General features: G+C 40.9%; 10 protein-coding genes across 10 annotated transcripts; 4 read left to right on the top strand and 6 right to left on the bottom strand. All coding sequences in view use genetic code 12, as the record gives it.

Annotated features, from left to right (window-relative positions):
- Positions 1–1219: 1219 nt before the first annotated feature.
- On the bottom strand, positions 1220–3887 carry WBP1 (dolichyl-diphosphooligosaccharide-protein glycotransferase; the record flags this gene model as incomplete). The annotated part of the gene is made up of 2 exons (XM_051752295.1): positions 1220–1879; positions 2652–3887. 2 exons carry the CDS (start codon positions 3885–3887, stop codon positions 1220–1222), a joined length of 1896 nt encoding a protein of 631 aa, XP_051608756.1.
- A 243-nt stretch (positions 3888–4130) lies between these two features.
- Positions 4131–4436, top strand: KGF57_002928 (ubiquitin-related modifier; the record flags this gene model as incomplete). The annotated part of the gene is made up of 1 exon (XM_051752294.1): positions 4131–4436. One exon carries the CDS (start codon positions 4131–4133, stop codon positions 4434–4436), a length of 306 nt encoding a protein of 101 aa, XP_051608755.1.
- Positions 4437–4473: 37 nt separating this feature from the next.
- Positions 4474–5190, bottom strand: KGF57_002927 (uncharacterized protein; the record flags this gene model as incomplete). Its single annotated transcript, XM_051752292.1, has 1 exon — positions 4474–5190. The coding sequence occupies one exon, from the start codon at positions 5188–5190 to the stop codon at positions 4474–4476; it is 717 nt and encodes a 238-aa protein (XP_051608754.1).
- A 188-nt stretch (positions 5191–5378) lies between these two features.
- On the bottom strand, positions 5379–6839 carry KGF57_002926 (mannosylinositol phosphorylceramide synthase regulatory subunit; the record flags this gene model as incomplete). The annotated part of the gene is made up of 1 exon (XM_051752291.1): positions 5379–6839. One exon carries the CDS (start codon positions 6837–6839, stop codon positions 5379–5381), a length of 1461 nt encoding a protein of 486 aa, XP_051608753.1.
- A 744-nt stretch (positions 6840–7583) lies between these two features.
- On the bottom strand, positions 7584–8417 carry CHO1 (CDP-diacylglycerol-serine O-phosphatidyltransferase; the record flags this gene model as incomplete). Its single annotated transcript, XM_051752290.1, has 1 exon — positions 7584–8417. One exon carries the CDS (start codon positions 8415–8417, stop codon positions 7584–7586), a length of 834 nt encoding a protein of 277 aa, XP_051608752.1.
- Positions 8418–8897: 480 nt separating this feature from the next.
- KGF57_002924 (uncharacterized protein) lies at positions 8898–9374 on the top strand (the record flags this gene model as incomplete). Its single annotated transcript, XM_051752289.1, has 1 exon — positions 8898–9374. One exon carries the CDS (start codon positions 8898–8900, stop codon positions 9372–9374), a length of 477 nt encoding a protein of 158 aa, XP_051608751.1.
- Positions 9375–10348: 974 nt separating this feature from the next.
- On the top strand, positions 10349–11722 carry KGF57_002923 (microtubule-binding protein; the record flags this gene model as incomplete). The annotated part of the gene is made up of 1 exon (XM_051752288.1): positions 10349–11722. The coding sequence occupies one exon, from the start codon at positions 10349–10351 to the stop codon at positions 11720–11722; it is 1374 nt and encodes a 457-aa protein (XP_051608750.1).
- A 1059-nt stretch (positions 11723–12781) lies between these two features.
- On the top strand, positions 12782–14182 carry KGF57_002922 (uncharacterized protein; the record flags this gene model as incomplete). The annotated part of the gene is made up of 1 exon (XM_051752287.1): positions 12782–14182. One exon carries the CDS (start codon positions 12782–12784, stop codon positions 14180–14182), a length of 1401 nt encoding a protein of 466 aa, XP_051608749.1.
- A 507-nt stretch (positions 14183–14689) lies between these two features.
- Positions 14690–15913, bottom strand: KGF57_002921 (uncharacterized protein; the record flags this gene model as incomplete). Its single annotated transcript, XM_051752286.1, has 1 exon — positions 14690–15913. One exon carries the CDS (start codon positions 15911–15913, stop codon positions 14690–14692), a length of 1224 nt encoding a protein of 407 aa, XP_051608748.1.
- A 324-nt stretch (positions 15914–16237) lies between these two features.
- Positions 16238–18649, bottom strand: MEF2 (Mef2p; the record flags this gene model as incomplete). The annotated part of the gene is made up of 1 exon (XM_051752285.1): positions 16238–18649. One exon carries the CDS (start codon positions 18647–18649, stop codon positions 16238–16240), a length of 2412 nt encoding a protein of 803 aa, XP_051608747.1.
- Between the last annotated feature and the right edge of the window lie 443 nt (positions 18650–19092).

Here is a 19092-nt window from a genome sequence, read left to right as displayed (position 1 = left end):
CGTATAGATCTTTATTTCTCGTAACTTTCGATCTCTTCTGATGATTGCTTACACAGACACTTCATTTCCTCGAGTAGCCCTATTCCGAAATCAGCCAGCTTCTCGTGCCAACGTGGGTGACAATAAGAAAAGACGTTCCCAATTTCATTTCTTTTGTACAGCTTTTCGTTTGCTAAACTCCACAAAATTGAAGAAAAAAAAAAAAAACCGATGCACGATGAGTTAAATGCCAACCTACATTAACCATCAGGACAATGCGAGTATATGACATAAGGCTAGAAGGTAACGCTGTTTTTAGTCGCATTTGCCAATGAGATGGGGTCGAAGTGCTTGTTTGATACTTGTGTTTGTTTGTTACTCCAGTTTTGGTCCACGTCCACTTGTATACTACAACACAATATCCCCCGGAAGCAAATGAACTTTGTAGACCCGCACCTCCTACGTAATACCAAAGCTAGTACGAACTACTATTAATGCATCATTAAGTTTAAATTTCATTCCCTGCGCAGCGTTTCTCAAGCAGCAAAAAAAATAATAAAAGAACAATTGTGCATGTGCTGAAGGACTTCTTCGAGCCTTTTCCGATTTGGTACCTACTCAAGATACAAATTGCAAGAGTGGTGGGGAACTCGCGTCTTTGCGGCAATTGCTGACTGGTTCTTCCCTTTGGATGTCGTATAATTCGGGATTCCTTCAGTGTATTATTCCAGTAACCCCAGTTTTGTGTATGGTAGAAACCTTCATTTAACAAAATACGTCATATCTTCTTTTCTTCTTGACACTGTGCCACACACTGCACGTGCAGACGGTGGTAGAAGGAACTAAAAAAAAAAATAAAAAAAAAAAAAGAAAAAGTAACGGTATACAGCAAGCCCATAACTCTGTTCCATGGAGTAGAGAGAAATGAATGAGCCAATGTTGCAAAATATGGACGAAGCTGCCTTTCTAATCTATATGGGGTTATTAGCCAGTTTACTAAGACAAAGTAATAGAGAGTACATAGCTGATCACAGAGTACCTCGTACATTCCAATTCCATTGAGATCGTAGTCCAACTTGATGCACTTAGGGGTTGGCAGTGGGCGTACTGCGTGGTGTCGACGTGTAATCTTCTAGCACACCAGGTAATTCACTATTCACTCATGGATGGTCTAATTAAACACCCAACATGAGAGCAGCACCAAAAGTTTATGAAGCTTTCTTCTTAAACATACTCTCTCCTAGCTGTACTGCGGAACTTTGTTGCTTTTATTATAAATCAACCGCGTCACCAACCACTCCAAGCTCTCCTTCAACCCCTGGTTCTCCAACACACTAACAGGCAAAAGCTTCGAATCCGTAGCTTCTAATTCGCTCACCAATTTAATAAAAACTCCCGTCTTTAAGCTCACTAAATCAACTGCCTGTGGTAGATCTTGCTTATTAGCAAGCATCAAAATCGGAACATTAACCGTCCCATCTATGCCTATAGTCTGCTCAGCATCATTGTCTCCCGATATAAGCCAGCTATCATCATGAGCTATTTCAATCAATGTTTCATAGCACTCTTGAAATCTCTCGGTATCGGTTGAATCGATAATGAATATAATCCCATGACATTGTTTGTAATATCTGGACCACATATTTCGTAATGATCGCTGACCTCCCAAATCCCAAAATTTAAGATTAATATTTTTGAATTGAGATGCAAAGGGTGACAGTTTATCCGAAGCTTCGAATTTGATCGTTGTTGTATTTTGTCCCACTGTAGGCAAGATCCGCTTAGATTTCAAAATCGACGTTGTTGATCGTTCTTGAGTATTTGATTCGGTATTGGCATTGTTGTCATGAGAAGTGTCATCGCTTCCGATGTTAACACGAGCTGTTAAACTATGCGATTTCTTATCAGAAGAGGAGGATGCGTTTGCCGATGGGTATAGTAGTTTTATATGCTCGAGAAACGACGTTTTGCCAGCATTGTCTAGTCCTAGAATGAGGACATTGTATTGCTCTCGCTTAGTGTATTGGGTGTATAGTGAGGACGCTAGATGAAACATGAATGCAGGGAATAATCTAGTTGTATCTCAATTGGTTTGTGTGGTATATAATATGACGGTCTGGTCTCGTGCTGAAAGTTCTGCGTCCGTCCCCTGCGGATCTCGAGAGAGAGAGAGAGAGAGAGTGTGTGTGTGTGTGTGTGTGTGAAAATATTAAAAGACACGAAAACGACTTGAGGAAAATTTTTCTTCAAACCTTTTTGGTTCTTCTTCTGAGCAAGATGCATTTACTGTTGATGTATTGTTGAAAAGGTATGTGATCTTTTGTCACCTGGACGCACACTCATGGCCATCTTCTTCTTTATGATGAACAATTTGATAGGGACAACTGAGTTTCACACATTGAAGATAGTTGTTTTAAAAGATAGTAGAAATAAAACAGATCTGAATATTGAAGATGGTGGGGATGCAATATGCAGTGCTTTCATTACAATGTCAAATACTAACTAATGTTAGGAAGATTTTCAAGACAGGTCAATTTTGTCAATGCATTGAACCTCTACTTTCAGTCTATAAACGGTAACCAATTTATTTAGATGTTCTTCTTTACGTGGTTGGGTCTGCCAATGTACAAGTACGAGACAACAAAGAAGATCCAAGCAAGAATAACCAACACAGTACTTGCGATGTATAACCACGAGTTTGAGATATCCCATGATCTCTTGAATTCATCATTGGCCAAGTGTCTAACTGTCACAACTTTTTTATCCAAGATGTAGCTCAATCCATTGCGTTTATAGTCCAACTCGAATGTAAACATACCATGGTGGTCGGGTACAGTAAAGTTGACAAAGTATGCATAAGCATCCAACTCATTACTGTTTTCAGTAGCGCTAACTGGGCCCAACGGACTCAAATTCAATCTTTGGTATGGGTCCAACATTTTAAATGACAATTGCAACTGCTCACCCTCATTCTTTACTTCAAACGGAACCCATTTACCGTCCTTGTATTCAGAAACACCAATTGTGTAAATTGCTTGATCCTTGATTCTGTATAAGTGTGGATTCAACTTTTCTGGTTCATTGGCTTTGATGTGGTGTACAAATTGCAACTTGATCACTCCAGAGTCTTGGAAGCACCACTTGTACAATGAATCATCAACTAACAACTCCTCTGACCCTACCCAAACTAACCTGGCATTGTTCAAAGCTTGGAATCCTACTGCCAAAAATCCTTGTTCACCAAAAGTCCAGGTGAATTCGTCGCTCATTACTTGGCCAGCTTTATTGGTATAGCCAGTCTTGGTAGATTTTACAATTGGCTGGATCAATTCATTATTCGAAATCAATGCGGCACTACCTGTATACTTGGTGGCGCCTAAATTGTCCACTATTCTGTTATTTGCAATCAAGTTTTCATTCTTCAACTCAACAACTCCATCTTTGGAGTTGAAATGATCAATATACTTGTATCCCTTTGGAGCTGGGTGGATACCTATTTCATTCAAAAAAATTCTGATTCCTTCAGGCAATGCAGCCTCCGATCCTCCCACGGCAAAAACATTACCACCTTCGTTGATGAATCTCAACAATTGATGCTGATTTAAACCTGACTTGGCACCAATTGCCTTCTTCAGCGATGGAAGTAGAACCAAATGATCGAATCTTGGGTAATCATCATAAAACAACAGTACTTCGTCATCACTGTATGGGCTAAGGGTTGTATCGTAGTGGATGTTTAAAAAAGTAATTAGTTGGGTGAGCTCTCCAGATAGCGTGGCACTTGAATCGTTTAATGGAATCAAGGCTGGATCGTACATGACCAAAGCAAAGTCCTTATTTGACACCGTGGCCGCATTGACAATGGTCAGAAACAATATTGCAAGTGTTATATATATAAAGGACAACATGGCTGGGTATGCTCTTTTGCAGTGTGAAATACCCTTGAGAGTCTATTTTTCAACGCAAATGACAAGTCGACAGAAGGGAAAAATATGAAAAAAGAGTACGTGTCGTGTTATTCGGTTAAGGATTAGTCGCGACATTGAAATGGTTGTCAAATTTCTTTTGTCTTATTTATCTATTTTTTTTTTTCAAGACCATCATCATCATCTACTCTAGCAGCTAAAGTGCCCCTTCCCCCTCACGCAGATATGACCATCAAAGTCAAAGTAGAGTTCCTCGGAGGTCTCGATGTCATCTCGTCATCAGTAAGAGAACATAAAGCAGTGCTCCCGCTTGAAGAAGGTGAAGCCACGATGAAAGATGCAATCAAATATATATGCGATAACATAATCACAGATCCCAAGGATATACCTGTTTTTATTGAAGATGACACTGTGCGACCGGGGATCTTGGTGCTTATAAACGACACAGACTGGGAGTTAGAGGGCATGGAAGAATATGTTGTTGAAAGTGGAGACGTCTTGACTTTCACAAGTACTTTACACGGGGGCTGAGAGATTGCCTTGAATTAACCTATACTTCAAACGGAACTTACACAGGTACAATACGACACCCGATTCCCTTGCCATCCCACGTTGCATTGGTATCTAGAGTTAAATCCAAGATTTTGTCACCACGTTTGATAGACACCAGTAGTTTTTCACCAGGCTTGGCCCTCACCCTCTCAACCAATTTAGATAGTTTATCGTGATTTAGTGCATGTATGTCGTTGTCAAATACAATGATCAAGTCGCCTTCGTGTAAGCCTGCCGACTCAGCAGGACCACCTGACACAACCTCTTTGACTTGCGCGAATGGGATCGTGGGATTTGCCTGCTGTTGCAGTCGCTTCTGCTGTTGCTGCGGCTGCCTCAGTTCAGTTTGTACTTGCTCGTCACCCACTTCACTTTGTCTCCTTGAAAACTCCTCCGCCACTTTGGAGTCTAGCACCTTCAACAACTCCTTGTAGTCATTCTTCAATCGAATAATCTGGACTCGAATCAACCTGATGGACACAACATCTATATCGCTTCTAGGAAACCCGTCTGAACTGACTAATCTCGTTTCCATATTGGCTCCGTATTTTTGCTCTAGCAAATTAAAGAGTATCCTCAACTGAGACTCAATCTCAAGCTTCAAATTCAGTAGTTGCTCAAAACTGTATGTGGGAAAGCTTGATGGATCGTACTGCTTAAACTCACTAGAATCCAAGTTCAATGATCTCATCAACCCCTGGAATCCTGCAACATCATGGTCGTCAACTGTCATTTTTGTGGGCGGCGATGATCTATGGCTGAATTAGTGGTGGCAAAATGCGCTTGCAGAGGGTGTCGATTATTGTTTCTCAATCTGTTTCTTTTTTTTTTCTTTTTTTTTTTTTTTTGCACCTTTGGTGCACATATGGCTCTCTCCACAGTCACAAAAGAGATCTCTAACATAAATAAGCGTCTTGTATTCTAATGATCTCCGTCAGTGCTCACGGCAAAAGAGTACGTACTTACAGCCTCAACATCGTCATCTTCATTGCCCTCGCTGATTTCCTTCCATGAAGCAACAGTCAACATGGCAAAACCAACAATGACAAACGAATCTCCAATCAACTGTTGCAAATCCAACGCATTTCCGAAAACCACCCACTCAACAACACCAATGAGGAAAATGGTGGTCAAGGAACTGACTGAGGACAAGACAGGGCTGGTCAATGCCATCAACGACAAGAACGATGCACTGAATAAAAGATTACTGACTATCGAGCCAGATATATAGAGCCATATGGTTTTGGTGTTGTCTCCATAGTTGAAAAAATTGACTCTGTGTATATGCGTGAAATGCAAAAACGCAATGACAAGTGTCAAAAACGCCAATGTATAAGCTCCCATTATTCCCATGATGAAGTTTGCAAACGTCAGCTGCCTCCTAGGTGTGATGATTTTGGACAAATGGGCTGGTATGCAAAGGTACTTCTTATACAATACCTCGTAGTATCCGTACAATATCGCTCCAACAAAGATGATGAGATTACCCCAGAACCGATACGGGTAGGGGTTTTCACCACCACCACCTCCAGCATCACCAACACCACTGCTAGACGAGTACGAGACAACAAACACTCCAACCAATGCTATAATCACCGAATTCACTTTCAACCAAGAGAACTTTTCATTCAAGAGCGGAATGGCAAAGGCATACGCAGTGAATGCGGAACAGTTGTAAATCGCAGTCACATCAGCAGCATACGTCATTGACATGGCACCATACCACGTGAACCCAGCTACGGTAAGCACGGTCGTTACAATCAGCGTCCTGAATAAAATGTGTTTGATGGCTGGTGCTTGGAAAAATGTGCGAACGCAATCGCTTATTGAAGATGAGTTTGAAATGTGGACATTGCTTTCAATGATTTCGTTAAGATGCTTTGTTGATTTGTTGTCGTTGACATTAGCTTCGTAGATAAGCACCGAGGTGTGGTAGACGTTGTGGAACTGTTTGACAATTGCCTTTTTGAAGTACCTCCAATAGTTGATATTCTGTATGGGGACTTCCTGTTGTGGCTGTTCCAGTTCTTCGAGAAGTCCTGATGTGGAACTTAGTCTTTGGTATTGTATATTCCCCATCGCAGTATTGACCTTGACTGATTTGTCCCGCTTGCTCAATTTACTGATAGTCCTCCAAGCAGAAACAAAGAGCACTTGAAACGGCCACAAGAGCCACCACAGTCCATGCGTCACTGCCAATAGCAAAATCGGCTCACTGAATCTTAGTTTATATGCTTGTGAAGTGAACTCTGTTTGACATACAAATGCAGCCAATGAAATTATGAATAGTCCGACAACAAAAATGACCTTTGTCCTAGAAGTGGCGTGGATACTGGCTTCGGAGTGCCGATCTGCCTCATCTAGAAGATTCGTTATCGCCATTAATCTGTGGAAAGAGGTGCGTAGCTGGTGTCAAGATCTATGAGCTAATCTGCAAAAAATTCCGGTTGTTTGTCTTTTTTTTTTTCGGTTTTTTTTTTTGACTCTATGACGTCGGTGGGGTTGGCTGAGGAAAAAGGCACTGGCTGATGTGGAGGCAACTACATCACTCTCATCAAGCACTGCTTTCTATTAAATGCTAGTCGCTATCACTTTGGTACGAACTTTCAGTGTCACTATGTACAGCGTCTTGGATCGGGCTTGTAGCCACCTTTTGCACCGTCTCATCAACAAAGTAGTGTCGAGGGGCAACTAGTCCGCGTTCCACCAAGCTCAATCTCGAGATGAGTCGAGGCATGATGATATCAACGACCCTCTCCTGTGTTAGCAAGTCATCTATAAACTCATCCATGTATCCAAGTTTGTAGTGTATCGGTTGCTGCATCGAATCGAATTGAGGAGTTTTCAACTTGGTCAATGGTGTTGTAGATTCTCGCAACTGTATAAATCATGCATATAGCAAAGTGAACGCTGTCAAATACTTGTACATTTGGAAACTTCTTGCCTCACAAGTATGGAATCGACGGGATAGTTGTGGGTTGAGCAGGGTCTATGAGACATTTTTTACTAGCATTTAATTCAGCTTTGCTCTGAGTCGTATATCACTTAATACACATTCATATATATTCAAATCTTTTTATTTTATATACGTATCAAATCAGTGTAAAGCCTCTTATTTCAGGCAAGTTATGGTTTTGGAATCTTCAACGACTTTGAAATATTAGCAGAACCTTGTAATACAAACCCAATTGCTAATAAATGAAACTCATAAGGGGTGTCAGCAAATACCACGCCCAACGGCAAGTTCTCGTGAATCCAGTCTTTATAAACCAACAAAGCCATCAACCCTACCCAAAACAAGTTACTTGGGATAGGTAATCCTTCGAAATACTGTGATTTACCAGTCTTGTCCTTGGGGATATTGTTAACTGAAATGTTAAATCTAGCCAATCTTGTCAATCCACACAAGACCCAAAATGCCAACAACAAGACATCTATAGTTGATTGGAACCCAATTGCAAATGCAATCGTTGCTGGTGAAACTCCAAAACTTACCAAATCAGCCAACGAGTCCAACTCTTGGCCCATCAATGAGGACTTGTTTCTTAATCTAGCAACCCTACCATCAAAGAAATCAAAAAACAATCCCAAAACAATGAAAAAATGGGCTCTTTGAACATAACTTGATTTACCTGTTAATGAATATCTCAAACATGATATTATGGCATAGAACCCACTGAACCCATTCAACAATGTGATGAAGTCGGCCATATGCAAGTTTCTAATCAAACTAAAGTGTCTATTGTCGTTGATGAATTTCAAGTATTCAGTTTGTTCTGGTTTGGGGATATCTTCTTTCGAAGAAAGTGAAAATAATGATGAGGATCTTCTCAAGGGCGGATTTGGTCTTGTTGAAGATGCATCATTGACATCATAATCAGAATCAGAAGCCAATGCAGATGAAGAAGAGTCTGGATGGTCCTGAAGATGTTTTTTGTATCCGGTGGTGGATGATGACATTGCGGTGGCTGTTTCAATTCGTATGTTTTTTGAAGGGGGTCTCACAAGGGGTTTGCTCTGGAGCGATTTCTATCTGCGGATCCAATTGAGTCTCTATTTATAGCTGGAGGAAAAGTTTCAATTGATGACAAGTGCAATTTATCTTGGCAAATGTGTTTGATGTCGAAACAGCAAAATAATTGCTATGTGTGTATTGTTTCTTGCTCTTTTGTGTAGGGATGACGATGGAATTGGGACTGGAGGCACAAATTAAAATTTTGGAATTGGAGAACAACAAAGTGTCATCATCTTACAAACAAAAATGACTAAAATTAAACAAGACATTAGATTGTCGTGTTTAAGTGAATTGCGTCATTGAGTAGAAGGCTGTGCAGTTGCAACGCACCATGTATTTTATATGCAGAATGATAAACACTGAGAAACGTAACACACAGGACAAACCGTAAAACAACAATCACTTCCTCCTCTCTAGGTCAAACCATGAAGAGTAAATCACTTAAAACAATCAAGAAGAGTGGGCTCAAGACAAAGAGATACTCCAATGAAGATCTACAGAAAGCTGAATTTGAATATATACGTAGCAATTGTGGGGGGGGGAGGAGGAAGGAGGAAGACAAAGTGGTTGGTTTACGATTAATTGCCGAAAAGTACAATATTCCCCTTTCGACATTACAGAGCCGAGTCCACCCACCAAGCAAAAAGAAAACGGGTACGCATTCACAAAGAGTGTTATCTGAAGCTCAGCAACAAGCCATTGCAGAGAAAATGAAGACGTTGATCAATGAGACGAAACCAGCCACGTTAAAAGAAGCAATGAATTCTTGCAAGTACGCTATTGGTGGCGAACCTCGAGGGTTCTCGGACAGTGTCGAGAGGATGGCGTCAAGGATTCAAAAGCCGCCATGCAGTTCTAAATTTCGGTTTGATAGAAGAAGATTCATTGGAAGCACTGGATGAGAGTGATAGTAAGTGGACATACTTTCGTGAACCAAGGAAAGTCAGCGATTTGGTTCGCTGTGCGAGAGCCTTGGGTGTAACTGATCTTTTAATGTTAGACATGTTTGCGCAAATAGAGAACACTATTCTTCGCTTGCAGGCCGAGTGTGAGCTTTTAGTACAAAAGGGTACAGAGGCATAGAAAGAAGGGGCAGATAATAAACCACTCACTCATTGTGAGAGTTGACGATCGATGTGAGGACTGTGGGAGATGTTAAGGCTGCTTGAAAGTGTTGGAGGCTTTTGCAGTAGACTTGTTGTATTATGGGATCATAGTTGAAGACCCTTTTGTTGGTAGCTTTATAATAGAGCTCCTCAGAGTGCGTACAACAATACTTTTGTAGAAATTTGGGACTTTGTCTATGCTCTCATATGTAGTTACCCACTATTTAATCACTCTAGTAGTTGAGGAAAGAGGTGTTACAAAGCTACCACCTCTAATATTTGCAATATATCACGTGACTTCTTGTATTCGCATTTATCGCTCCTTTCGTGAGTAATCAAAGAACTGTAGAGCTGGATGAGATACTTTTGATTCTGTATTCACATAATCTAGCAATTGTTGTGACACATTGACAACAAAAGTAAGCACATTCTACGTGTATGTTGATTTGTTTGGGAAATGTGTTAAAAAAGAAATTTCAACGCGTATTCTATTTTAGTTTTTTTTTTTTTTTTCATTTGTTTACAGGGTGACTTGACTACCATAACATATACTTCATAATCGCCCTATACCATACCACATCAGGTAGATTCGCGAAGCACCAAAGTCATTTCTCCAGAGAGCAGCTTAAACTTGAGTCAGTTGAAGTACTAGGGATTTACACCTACGCGTCTCCATTCCATTTGCAATATCTTGCTCATTCTTGTTTTGAGTGCACATTGATTTGACTCTTCCAAAGACGGACTACTTGTGTGTTTGACATGGATACATAATGGTGGTTGGTGAATCACGGACAGAGCTATTGCAATGGCTCAACACCATACTCGATTTGAACTACACCAAGATTGAGCAATGTGGCACAGGAGCTGCATTTTGTCAATTGATGGACTCAATTGCGGGCGGAGTTGCTTTGAACAAGGTGAAATTTAATGCCAACACTGAATATGCATATCGCCATAACTGGAAGATACTTCAACTGGAGTTTAATAAGCATCGTATTACCAAGAATATTGATGTTGAAAGATTGATCAAGTGTCGACTACAAGATAATTTGGACTTGTTACAATGGTTCAAGAGATATTGGAATGAAAATGCTGACGTGAATAAACAATATGATGCATTGAGTAAAAGAAATGGACTTGTCAATGGCGGTGGAAGCAGTCCCTATAGTACGTTGAATCTGATGCCCAATGCCACTATGAATGAAAAGTCAACTTTGAAACAATTAGGTCCACCTGCTGGGGTTTCGACTACTGCTAATAGAAGGCGTCAAGTTAGTCAAAGTCCCCGTATTGGCAACACTGTGAACCGAAGTAGTAGTGGCTACGGCAGTGATCACAATATGCAATTTAGTGGTACTCACAGAGTGAATCTGGACCCAATTGAGCAGGAGAGAGGGGTAGGGGGAGGTGGTCATTTTTCATCTACTCCACAGAATCAGCACAGCAAGGATGTGTTATCGTCCAACTATACTAGTAGTAATATGTCAGCTAGAGTGAGACCCAGGAAATCGGTTACTCCTACTACTTCTTCAAAAGTCACAACTCCAGTTCAGCAATCAAGAAGAAGTTCGGATAGACTGGTTAGGAGAGTACCCTCGCAGCTTGGTGGTGGTGGTGGTGGTAGTGGTAGTGGTGACACTTTGTCGTCCTTTCAGACTACGCCCTCAGCTACCGTGAATGTCTACACACATAACGGTAATCACGGGCGTCACTCGCATGCCAACAGCAGTAACAGCACAAATGGGAGTATGAATGGTGGTGGTGGTAATGGTGGTAACAATACGGGCCATGCTGGTGACAATGGTGACAATAACCATGGATATCACATTACTAATGAGGAAGTTGAACAACTACTCGAGCGAAATGAACAGCTAGAGACGCAATTGACTGAATACAAGCTCAATTGTGATACTTTACAAGTTGAAAGGAATTTCTATTTCAACAAGTGTCGTGACATTGAGATATTGGTTCAAAATATAGAAGGTGATACAGCACTAGTTTCACAATTGGATGTATTAACATTGTTGAAAAAGATTGAGGATACATTGTATGCTACTCAAGAAGGTTTCAGTTCCGTGGAAGTGCATAATGTTGCTATTGATGGTGGTGGTGATGATGATGGTATGCTAGATAATGAGTTTTAGAAGTGGAGAGTAAATGTAGTAAGTTTTGGAAAGCAAGATCTAGTTGTACAAAAGAATGAAATGCGTATACGTAAAACTAATGTCTGTTGTACGAAATGCGCGTGTAAAAATCAGGGAGGTTGTGTCTGAGACAAAAAAAATAAACAAACAGACACAACTTTATTTCTTTCCGTGATAGCCAATTACGTATTGAAGTCACGACATAAGGGCCCCGCAAAGACTACACGTACTCCTCAATCATGCCACACAAATACACAGGGACAAGCAGTCGTGTATATGGACTGTTCATATTATAGAGAGCAAAGTGATGTACAGGTGGAGCAAGTAATGTAGTATTGGTGCTTGAAACAAAAGTTTACTGCCTCCTTCAAACAAGAAAAAGTAGGGCGTGTGGGTCGAACGATGGTTCCGCTTATTCTACATTGAGAGCAACCTCTCCTTTGGGCTCACACAGGTATACAAACAATCTCGTCTCTATGTCTCTCAATTCACTTAGCAGTTGTGTGTCTGAGAGAATTAAAGTGATACAAAGAAGATTGCAGAAAAGAATTCGCTCAAAACATAATTTAAATCTTCTTTTTTTTTTTATTTGTATTCTTGCACCTCATAGAAAAGCTGTTGGTATTCACGACATGTACTGCCCCGTGGTGTACCAGAAGACAAAGTCGATATGGCGAAGTCAAATAATTTTATATCGTTTGAATATACTTGAACTTTTGTCTTAGAGAGAACATCTCCGTAAATACATGAGAACTTGACTGTAATTATTATAATTAAAAAAAAATTAAAAAAAAAAAAATTAAAAAAAAAAAAATTAAAAAAAAAAATTAAAAAAAATTTTGAAGAGAACTAGAATGTAGACTACTTCTTCTTCTTCGCCTTACTCATTTTTCCACCATTTATCTACCTATCTGTCTATCACTCATTACTCCATTGAAATTGATAGCTCAGCACCTTATATCCACACAATAACCATATTAACTGACAATTTCAACTTTTTCACTGCTCAGAAGCCAACTGCACGGAACACCACACACCAAGAGGAGGGGCTAAGTAAACATGACAACTAGTAGTCATCAATTTGACTACAATCGAAGGAACTCAAACTCAGCACCTTATTCTATACCTATCAAACAGCAACAGCCACGACCACAACAACAACGAGAACGAGAACAACAACAACAACAGCTGTATAATCAGTACAATAATAACCATGAGAACAGCACTCGCCAATATCTACCACAGCCGGAGAAGCACAATCAGCTGCACTCACATTCCCAACATTACAACAGTAGTATACACTCACACGGTACCTCCTCTTCGTATTCACAACAACAACAAGAGCCAAACACTTCCGTAAATAGTCACCATGAGCAGAATCAGCAAAATCACTCTACAGAACAAGGTGTAAACTCCAAACAACAACACCCGTTTCATTATCACAAATTTGAACATCAGCACCAACGGCAAGAAGCTCAACTGCAGTCTCTGCAGCCTCAGTCCCAACAACGGGAGCATCTAGAAGATCTGTCCGCTATAACGTCTCCGCCACCACTGAATGGCCACCCTTTGCCAAAGCTTTCACGAGATTTCGTTGTTCGTCGGACTAGTGAGGGAGAATCAGGCCGAGTCAAGGAGGAGTTGAGATGCGAAGCATGTGGTAAAGGCTACAAACATATATCTTCACTAGCTAAACACTTGTGGGAGCATACACCCGAATGGAATGTAACGAAAAAATTGTTGATTTCAAAACATCAACAAGTACAATTGTTGGAGGCTGCTAGTATTTTGGTGGGGATGAATCATGACTCTTTGAATAATGGTAATGGAAGAGATTTTAAGGGAATCAGAAGTACGAGTTTGCACGGTGGTCCACCAGCTTCTTTGAAATTGCTTCACAAACGAGGTGAATCTGAGCAATTGGCCAATTTACCTTCACCGTTTTCACCTACAAGTGACCATGACAATAGCAATGAGGTGCCAGCTGTGACTCCGCCCAAAGAAGAAGTCTTTTCAAGGAAACTACTACACTCGGATTTTCCATCAACTTCAATGTCAGGATCGGCAATACATTCAGATTCCGATATTCATAGTGAAGCAGAGTCTGACTCAACTGCGAACAACAAGGTACACAACAAAATAGGCACCAACAACAGCGGCAACGGTGCAGCAGATCATCGTCACTCGAAAACAGAAACACATAGCAGTACAAACAGTGGACCAAAAGAATATCATTTCAAGCCCCATCATCAATCATATGAGACGGTATCACAAAAATATTCAGTACGGAACGACCTCAAACAACCAACGCCTATTTCGCCATCTGTCCGTCCTCAACAGCCGGCTTCCTCGTCCTCGCCATCGTCCACTTTATCTGCTCCAGCTCAAGCTCAGATCTCGGCGCCGAGTGCATTAAATGGAAGTAATAGGAACCTGCACTACTTCCTCCTCAACCAATGAAAGTGAGTGTGATGAATGAATGCGTCATAATTCTTGCCTTTGGTCCAGAAAACCCATCACTGCCTGACTGTTTAGTTTGAACGAGGAGATTGACAGAAGCTGTTGTTTCGTTCAATCAGAGATGACCCATTCATTGTTTATAAACGATTATTCATGCGTACATATATATATATATATGTTCAACGTTGAATACAGAATAGAGCTCCTCTTTTACTTCCCAAGCTTTATTCAAAATACAGAAAATTAACCGAACACGTTTGAATTCGAGAGCGTAATTTAACAAAATTTATATAGTTACAATTATCTAACAACATTAAGTACCAAATAGGGCCACTCCATCAACATCCGCTTGAAGTTATTTGCAATTCATTACCCTCTAATCCCCCTTCCTTTTTCTCATCACAAAAGAGGATACACAAGTATCCTTGATTTGGGGTGATAAACATACAAAACATACTCAATCTTTAAACAACCGCCTCGCCCCAATGTCCACTTCTAATCTCCTCATCAAAATATTCCAAATTCATTCAGGTTGAGCTGAGAGCCACCACTGCCACTGCCACTGCCACTGCCACCGACACCGCCAATATTATTGGTATTGTTGCTCTTGGCTTCATTTGCTTGTTGCAAAATTTGCTGTGGAGATAAGGTTGATATCTGGAAATTAGAGCCGTTGCTCAATCCACCACTAACCCCGCCAATGCCACCAATTCCTCCATCGGTGCTGAAATTTGAAGTATTGTTGCTGCTGCTGTTATTATTGTTGCTATTGGAGAAGTCAACTCCTATGTTGGCTGCAGGATTCATGCCACCTCCAAATCCACCAATTCCACCCATGCCACCGGTATTCATGTTCAAGTTGGGGTTCACATCCATGTTCATGTTCATGTTTATGTTGGGATTCATGCCCAAACCCAGAGGTGGCCGTGACGATGAGTTTGTAAAAGTGTCTGCGAGGAGCATGTCGTCAAAAGGTTGTTGGAATTGAGAAGCTGATGAGGAGAGTGGTGGTTGTTGCGATTGTGACGTTTGCTGTTGTTGTTGTTGTTGTTGTTGTTGTTGTCGTTGTCGTTGTTGTTGCTGCAACTGTTGCTGCAACTGTTGCTGCCGCAGTTTCTGCATATTCAATTGCTGTTGCGTGGGAGCCAGTTGTTGAGGAGTAGGTACTGAATTTGGATGCTGTTGGTGCTGTTGTGGTTGTACTACCTGTGGTTGTTGAAATTGCCCCATACCTCCAATCCCAGCTCCGGCACCAGCTCCAGCTCCAGCTCTGACTCCTCCTACTACTCTCCCAGACTGAGCTTGCAACATCTGATTCTTCTTCATCTCTTCCATCTTCATCCTCAAGTACTGCAACGCTTCAGCATAGAGCTCCTGTAACTTGGCATACAAGGGGAAAAGTTCAGGCATATCTGGAGGAGCTGACAACACCACCGGAAATGTGGACCTTGGAGGATGTTGTTGAGCTTGTTGCTGCTGCTGCAGGCCATGATACTTCTCATATATATAGTTCAACGTGGTCAAGTTACACTGTAGTCTCTTGATGTAATTTGCGTATGATTGAGTAATATTGACTCTATTCTCATTTGACATTTGCTGCATTAATGATTGATTACATATGACGTTGGTGTACATGTTGCTGCATTTCTTCATAAGATGGGTATTGATCAAGAGCAAGCACGTTACTCTATCCCTGTCTAGTGACAAAGGCGCCCTATCAACAAAATCCATCTTGGTGTTATATAGCAATGCCTGGGAAATATCGTTCTCTCTGCTCCCACGGTCACTCTATCAATCTCACTGTCTTAGAGATTCAATAATGGAATAAGCTTTTGTTTACTCTTTTTCTTCGTATAATTTTTTTTTTTTTTCTTTCACTTCTTGTTTGTCTGTCTGTATCTCTGTCTCTGTCTCTGTCTCTGTCTCTGTCTGAGTTTGTTACGCTTTTCGGCTTCTTTTATTTCTTTGGTTACACAGAGACATATATGCAACTGGGATCTGTGGCTTGAATACTATAAACTATATACAGACAAGCTAGTTTTATATACATGATAATCACCCACGGGCAATAGAATCTGCTCTTGAACCAACTGCGCGTCTCATTCCAATAAAGGACATGTCAAAGGTTGCTCTTCCTTGAGTAAGAGCACGCAATTTCGATAAATACCCAATCATTTCCTTCAATGGTGTCTCGGCAATAATAATCTTCTTGTTGGCAAAGTCCGCACTTTTACCTTTGGCTCGCGATAACGTGTAATCAGGTGGTACATAGGTCTTTTCAGCAACTTCTGAGGTCCAATCGGCAATCTCACTATCTTGTGTTGATTCGTCCTCAACTGCTAAAATGACAGCTTGACACCTCTGTGTCAAGTCATGCGAAACTTCGCCCAAGTCATTTGAGTTCACATAGACTTTTGTTATCATCACTGGCTCGAAAATTGCAAAGTTGGACACCTCTTCTTTGACTGATTGGATAGCTTGTCTACTTGCATTCATCAAGGAAGAAACTAGTTCTTCACCCTTATCTACTGGTGCGTCCCAATGGTCTATTGTAATTACAGTCGAATGCAATGAAAGACCCAACTGTGGACCACCCATCTGTAACGAAGTCAAGCACCCATTGATCACAGCCTCTTTCAAGTCCTCTATTGAATTTGGACACTTCCAGCGTCTATCACTCAAAGCAGTCTTGGCGTGCTCTGAAGCAGCAGAATCTGGCAAGATTATGACATTGTTTTCATCCTCAAATACGTGTGCGCCCGGCACTGACTCAAAGTCGGTGCAATTTTCAACATGGCCAACAATCAATTTGACTGCAGTATTCTCGGCTTCAAAACTTCCTTCAGCCTCGGTCCTACCCACAAAGGATTCCTTGAAAGAAACTGCAACGTCACGCAAATTAACTTTTGCTTTCATGTCATTAATCAATCTCTCACGCACAATATCTAGATGTAGTTCACCCATTCCACTAAGCACCGTTTGTCCCAATTCTTCATCCACATGCACCTTTAACGATGGATCTTCGCGCACCAATATATCCAAACATTTTCTCATGTAAGCTTCGTCTCCGGCAGTATGTGGCTCTATACTAGCATTGAACAAAGGCGGCGGAATATCGATAGGCATCAATGTCATATTTGACTCCATCGGTCCCATAGCTTTTTTACCCACTGCACTGCAAACAAAGGTATCTCCAGTCTTGAACTCGGTCTCGTATCCAGGTATAACACCAATATCACCAGCGCTAACACTTTTAACTTCCTCTGGTGCATCTCCATGCATCACAAGTAAGTTTCTAACCAAAAGCTTTTTGCCTGTTCTTGTATTTATCAAATTAGTGGATGCATTCAACTTTCCACTGTAAACTCTAACAAATGTCATGGGGCCTCTTGTCGCGTGTGTCATAACCTTGAAGACAAGACCTACAGTCAAGTTCTTATCGTTGTTGAATATCAATCCTCTTGTATCGTCCATCTTTTTCGAAATTTCTTTCTTCTTACTTTTGATATCTGGCAATGTCGTTTGCAACGGGGACGGTAAATATTTGGAAATGCCATCCATCAATGGCTGCACTCCAATATTCCTGAATGACGACCCACAAAATACTGGCGCTAAAAAGTTACTCAATGTAGCTTTCCGAATTACCAGGTCTAACAATTCAGGTGAAATTTTCAAGTAATCTTCATCGTTTTCAAGGAATGCATCAATAACGGACTCATCAATCTCGCCTAGAGTTTCAACCATGGACTCTCTCGCCTTGCTGTACATTTCAAAAAGTTCAGGTTTGGACTCACCCAAGTCGAAAACATCGATCTCTTTGCCGAATTTATCCTCTTCTTTCCATTTCAACAACTTACCATGCAATACATCAATAACCCCTTTGAAAATGTATTCCTGATCTGCACCAACTTCAAAGTACGGGATATTGCACAATACTACCCTTGTCTCAAGCTTTTGAATGACTTCTCGCACAGTCCTGCTGAATCCAGCTCCAGGGCGGTCCATTTTGTTTATATATATGACTCTCGGTAATCCCAACACGCTCGCTTGTTTCCACACTTTTTCAGTCTGAGCTTCGACCCCAGCAACTGCGTCCAAAATCGTAACAGCACCATCCAAAACACGTAACGAACGAACCACCTCGAACGTGAAATCAGCATGGCCAGGAGTATCAATGATATTAATCTTGTGTTGGTTCCACGGTATCGTTGTGGCTGCCAGTTGAATAGTTATACCACGTTCTCTTTCTGAACGAAGGTAGTCAGTGACGGTATCCCCTTCGTCGACATTTCCAATCCGTGAGCTCTTCCCACTATAATAAATCATTCGCTCGGTGGTGGTGGTTTTCCCGGCATCAATGTGGGCAATGATTCCAATGTTTCGTATTTTCAGAAGTGCAACATTGCTAACGGTAGAGTGTAACCTTATTGAGAAGGCTTGATGTAGGAGCTTATGCCTTAGTATCATTTGTGGATGTGATTCGTGAAGATGGTCTCAGTTTTGACTTCTTTGGTTTTGATTATTTTATTTTTTTATTTTTTTTTTTTTTCAGATGAAGTGGTTTTTGTGGTTTGATTCAGTGTTGCAATTGGATGCAAAACTACAAAGAAAAACGATAAACTAAACATGAATGCTCAGGGTTGAAGGACGCAAAATTGATACCGAGGTCAGTGCTTCAAAATGCTCTGCTTTACAGTATAGCTTTGCTCAAGACTATTTACTTTGTCGTTTTGGAGGAAGACCCTTGCCAGCTGTAACGTGTTATTTAAGAATGAGTGGAAGTTGTTGTTCCTCACTTGCTGCTTTTCTTCTCAGGAACACTGGCTAAAAAGCAATATTTGAAGATTTTGTTGCACTGCTTTCTGATTTTGAATTGGAAGTGAAATATTTTTGCAATGAATCGTAGCGAA

The sequence above is a fragment of the Candida theae genome, assembly GCF_024610275.1.
Source record: "Candida theae strain CBS 12239 chromosome Unknown scaffold3, whole genome shotgun sequence".
Taxonomy (NCBI): Eukaryota; Fungi; Ascomycota; class Pichiomycetes; order Serinales; family Debaryomycetaceae; genus Lodderomyces; species Lodderomyces theae.
The sequence above is the reverse complement of the archived record's forward strand: the minus strand, read 5'-3'. Positions and strand labels throughout refer to the sequence as shown.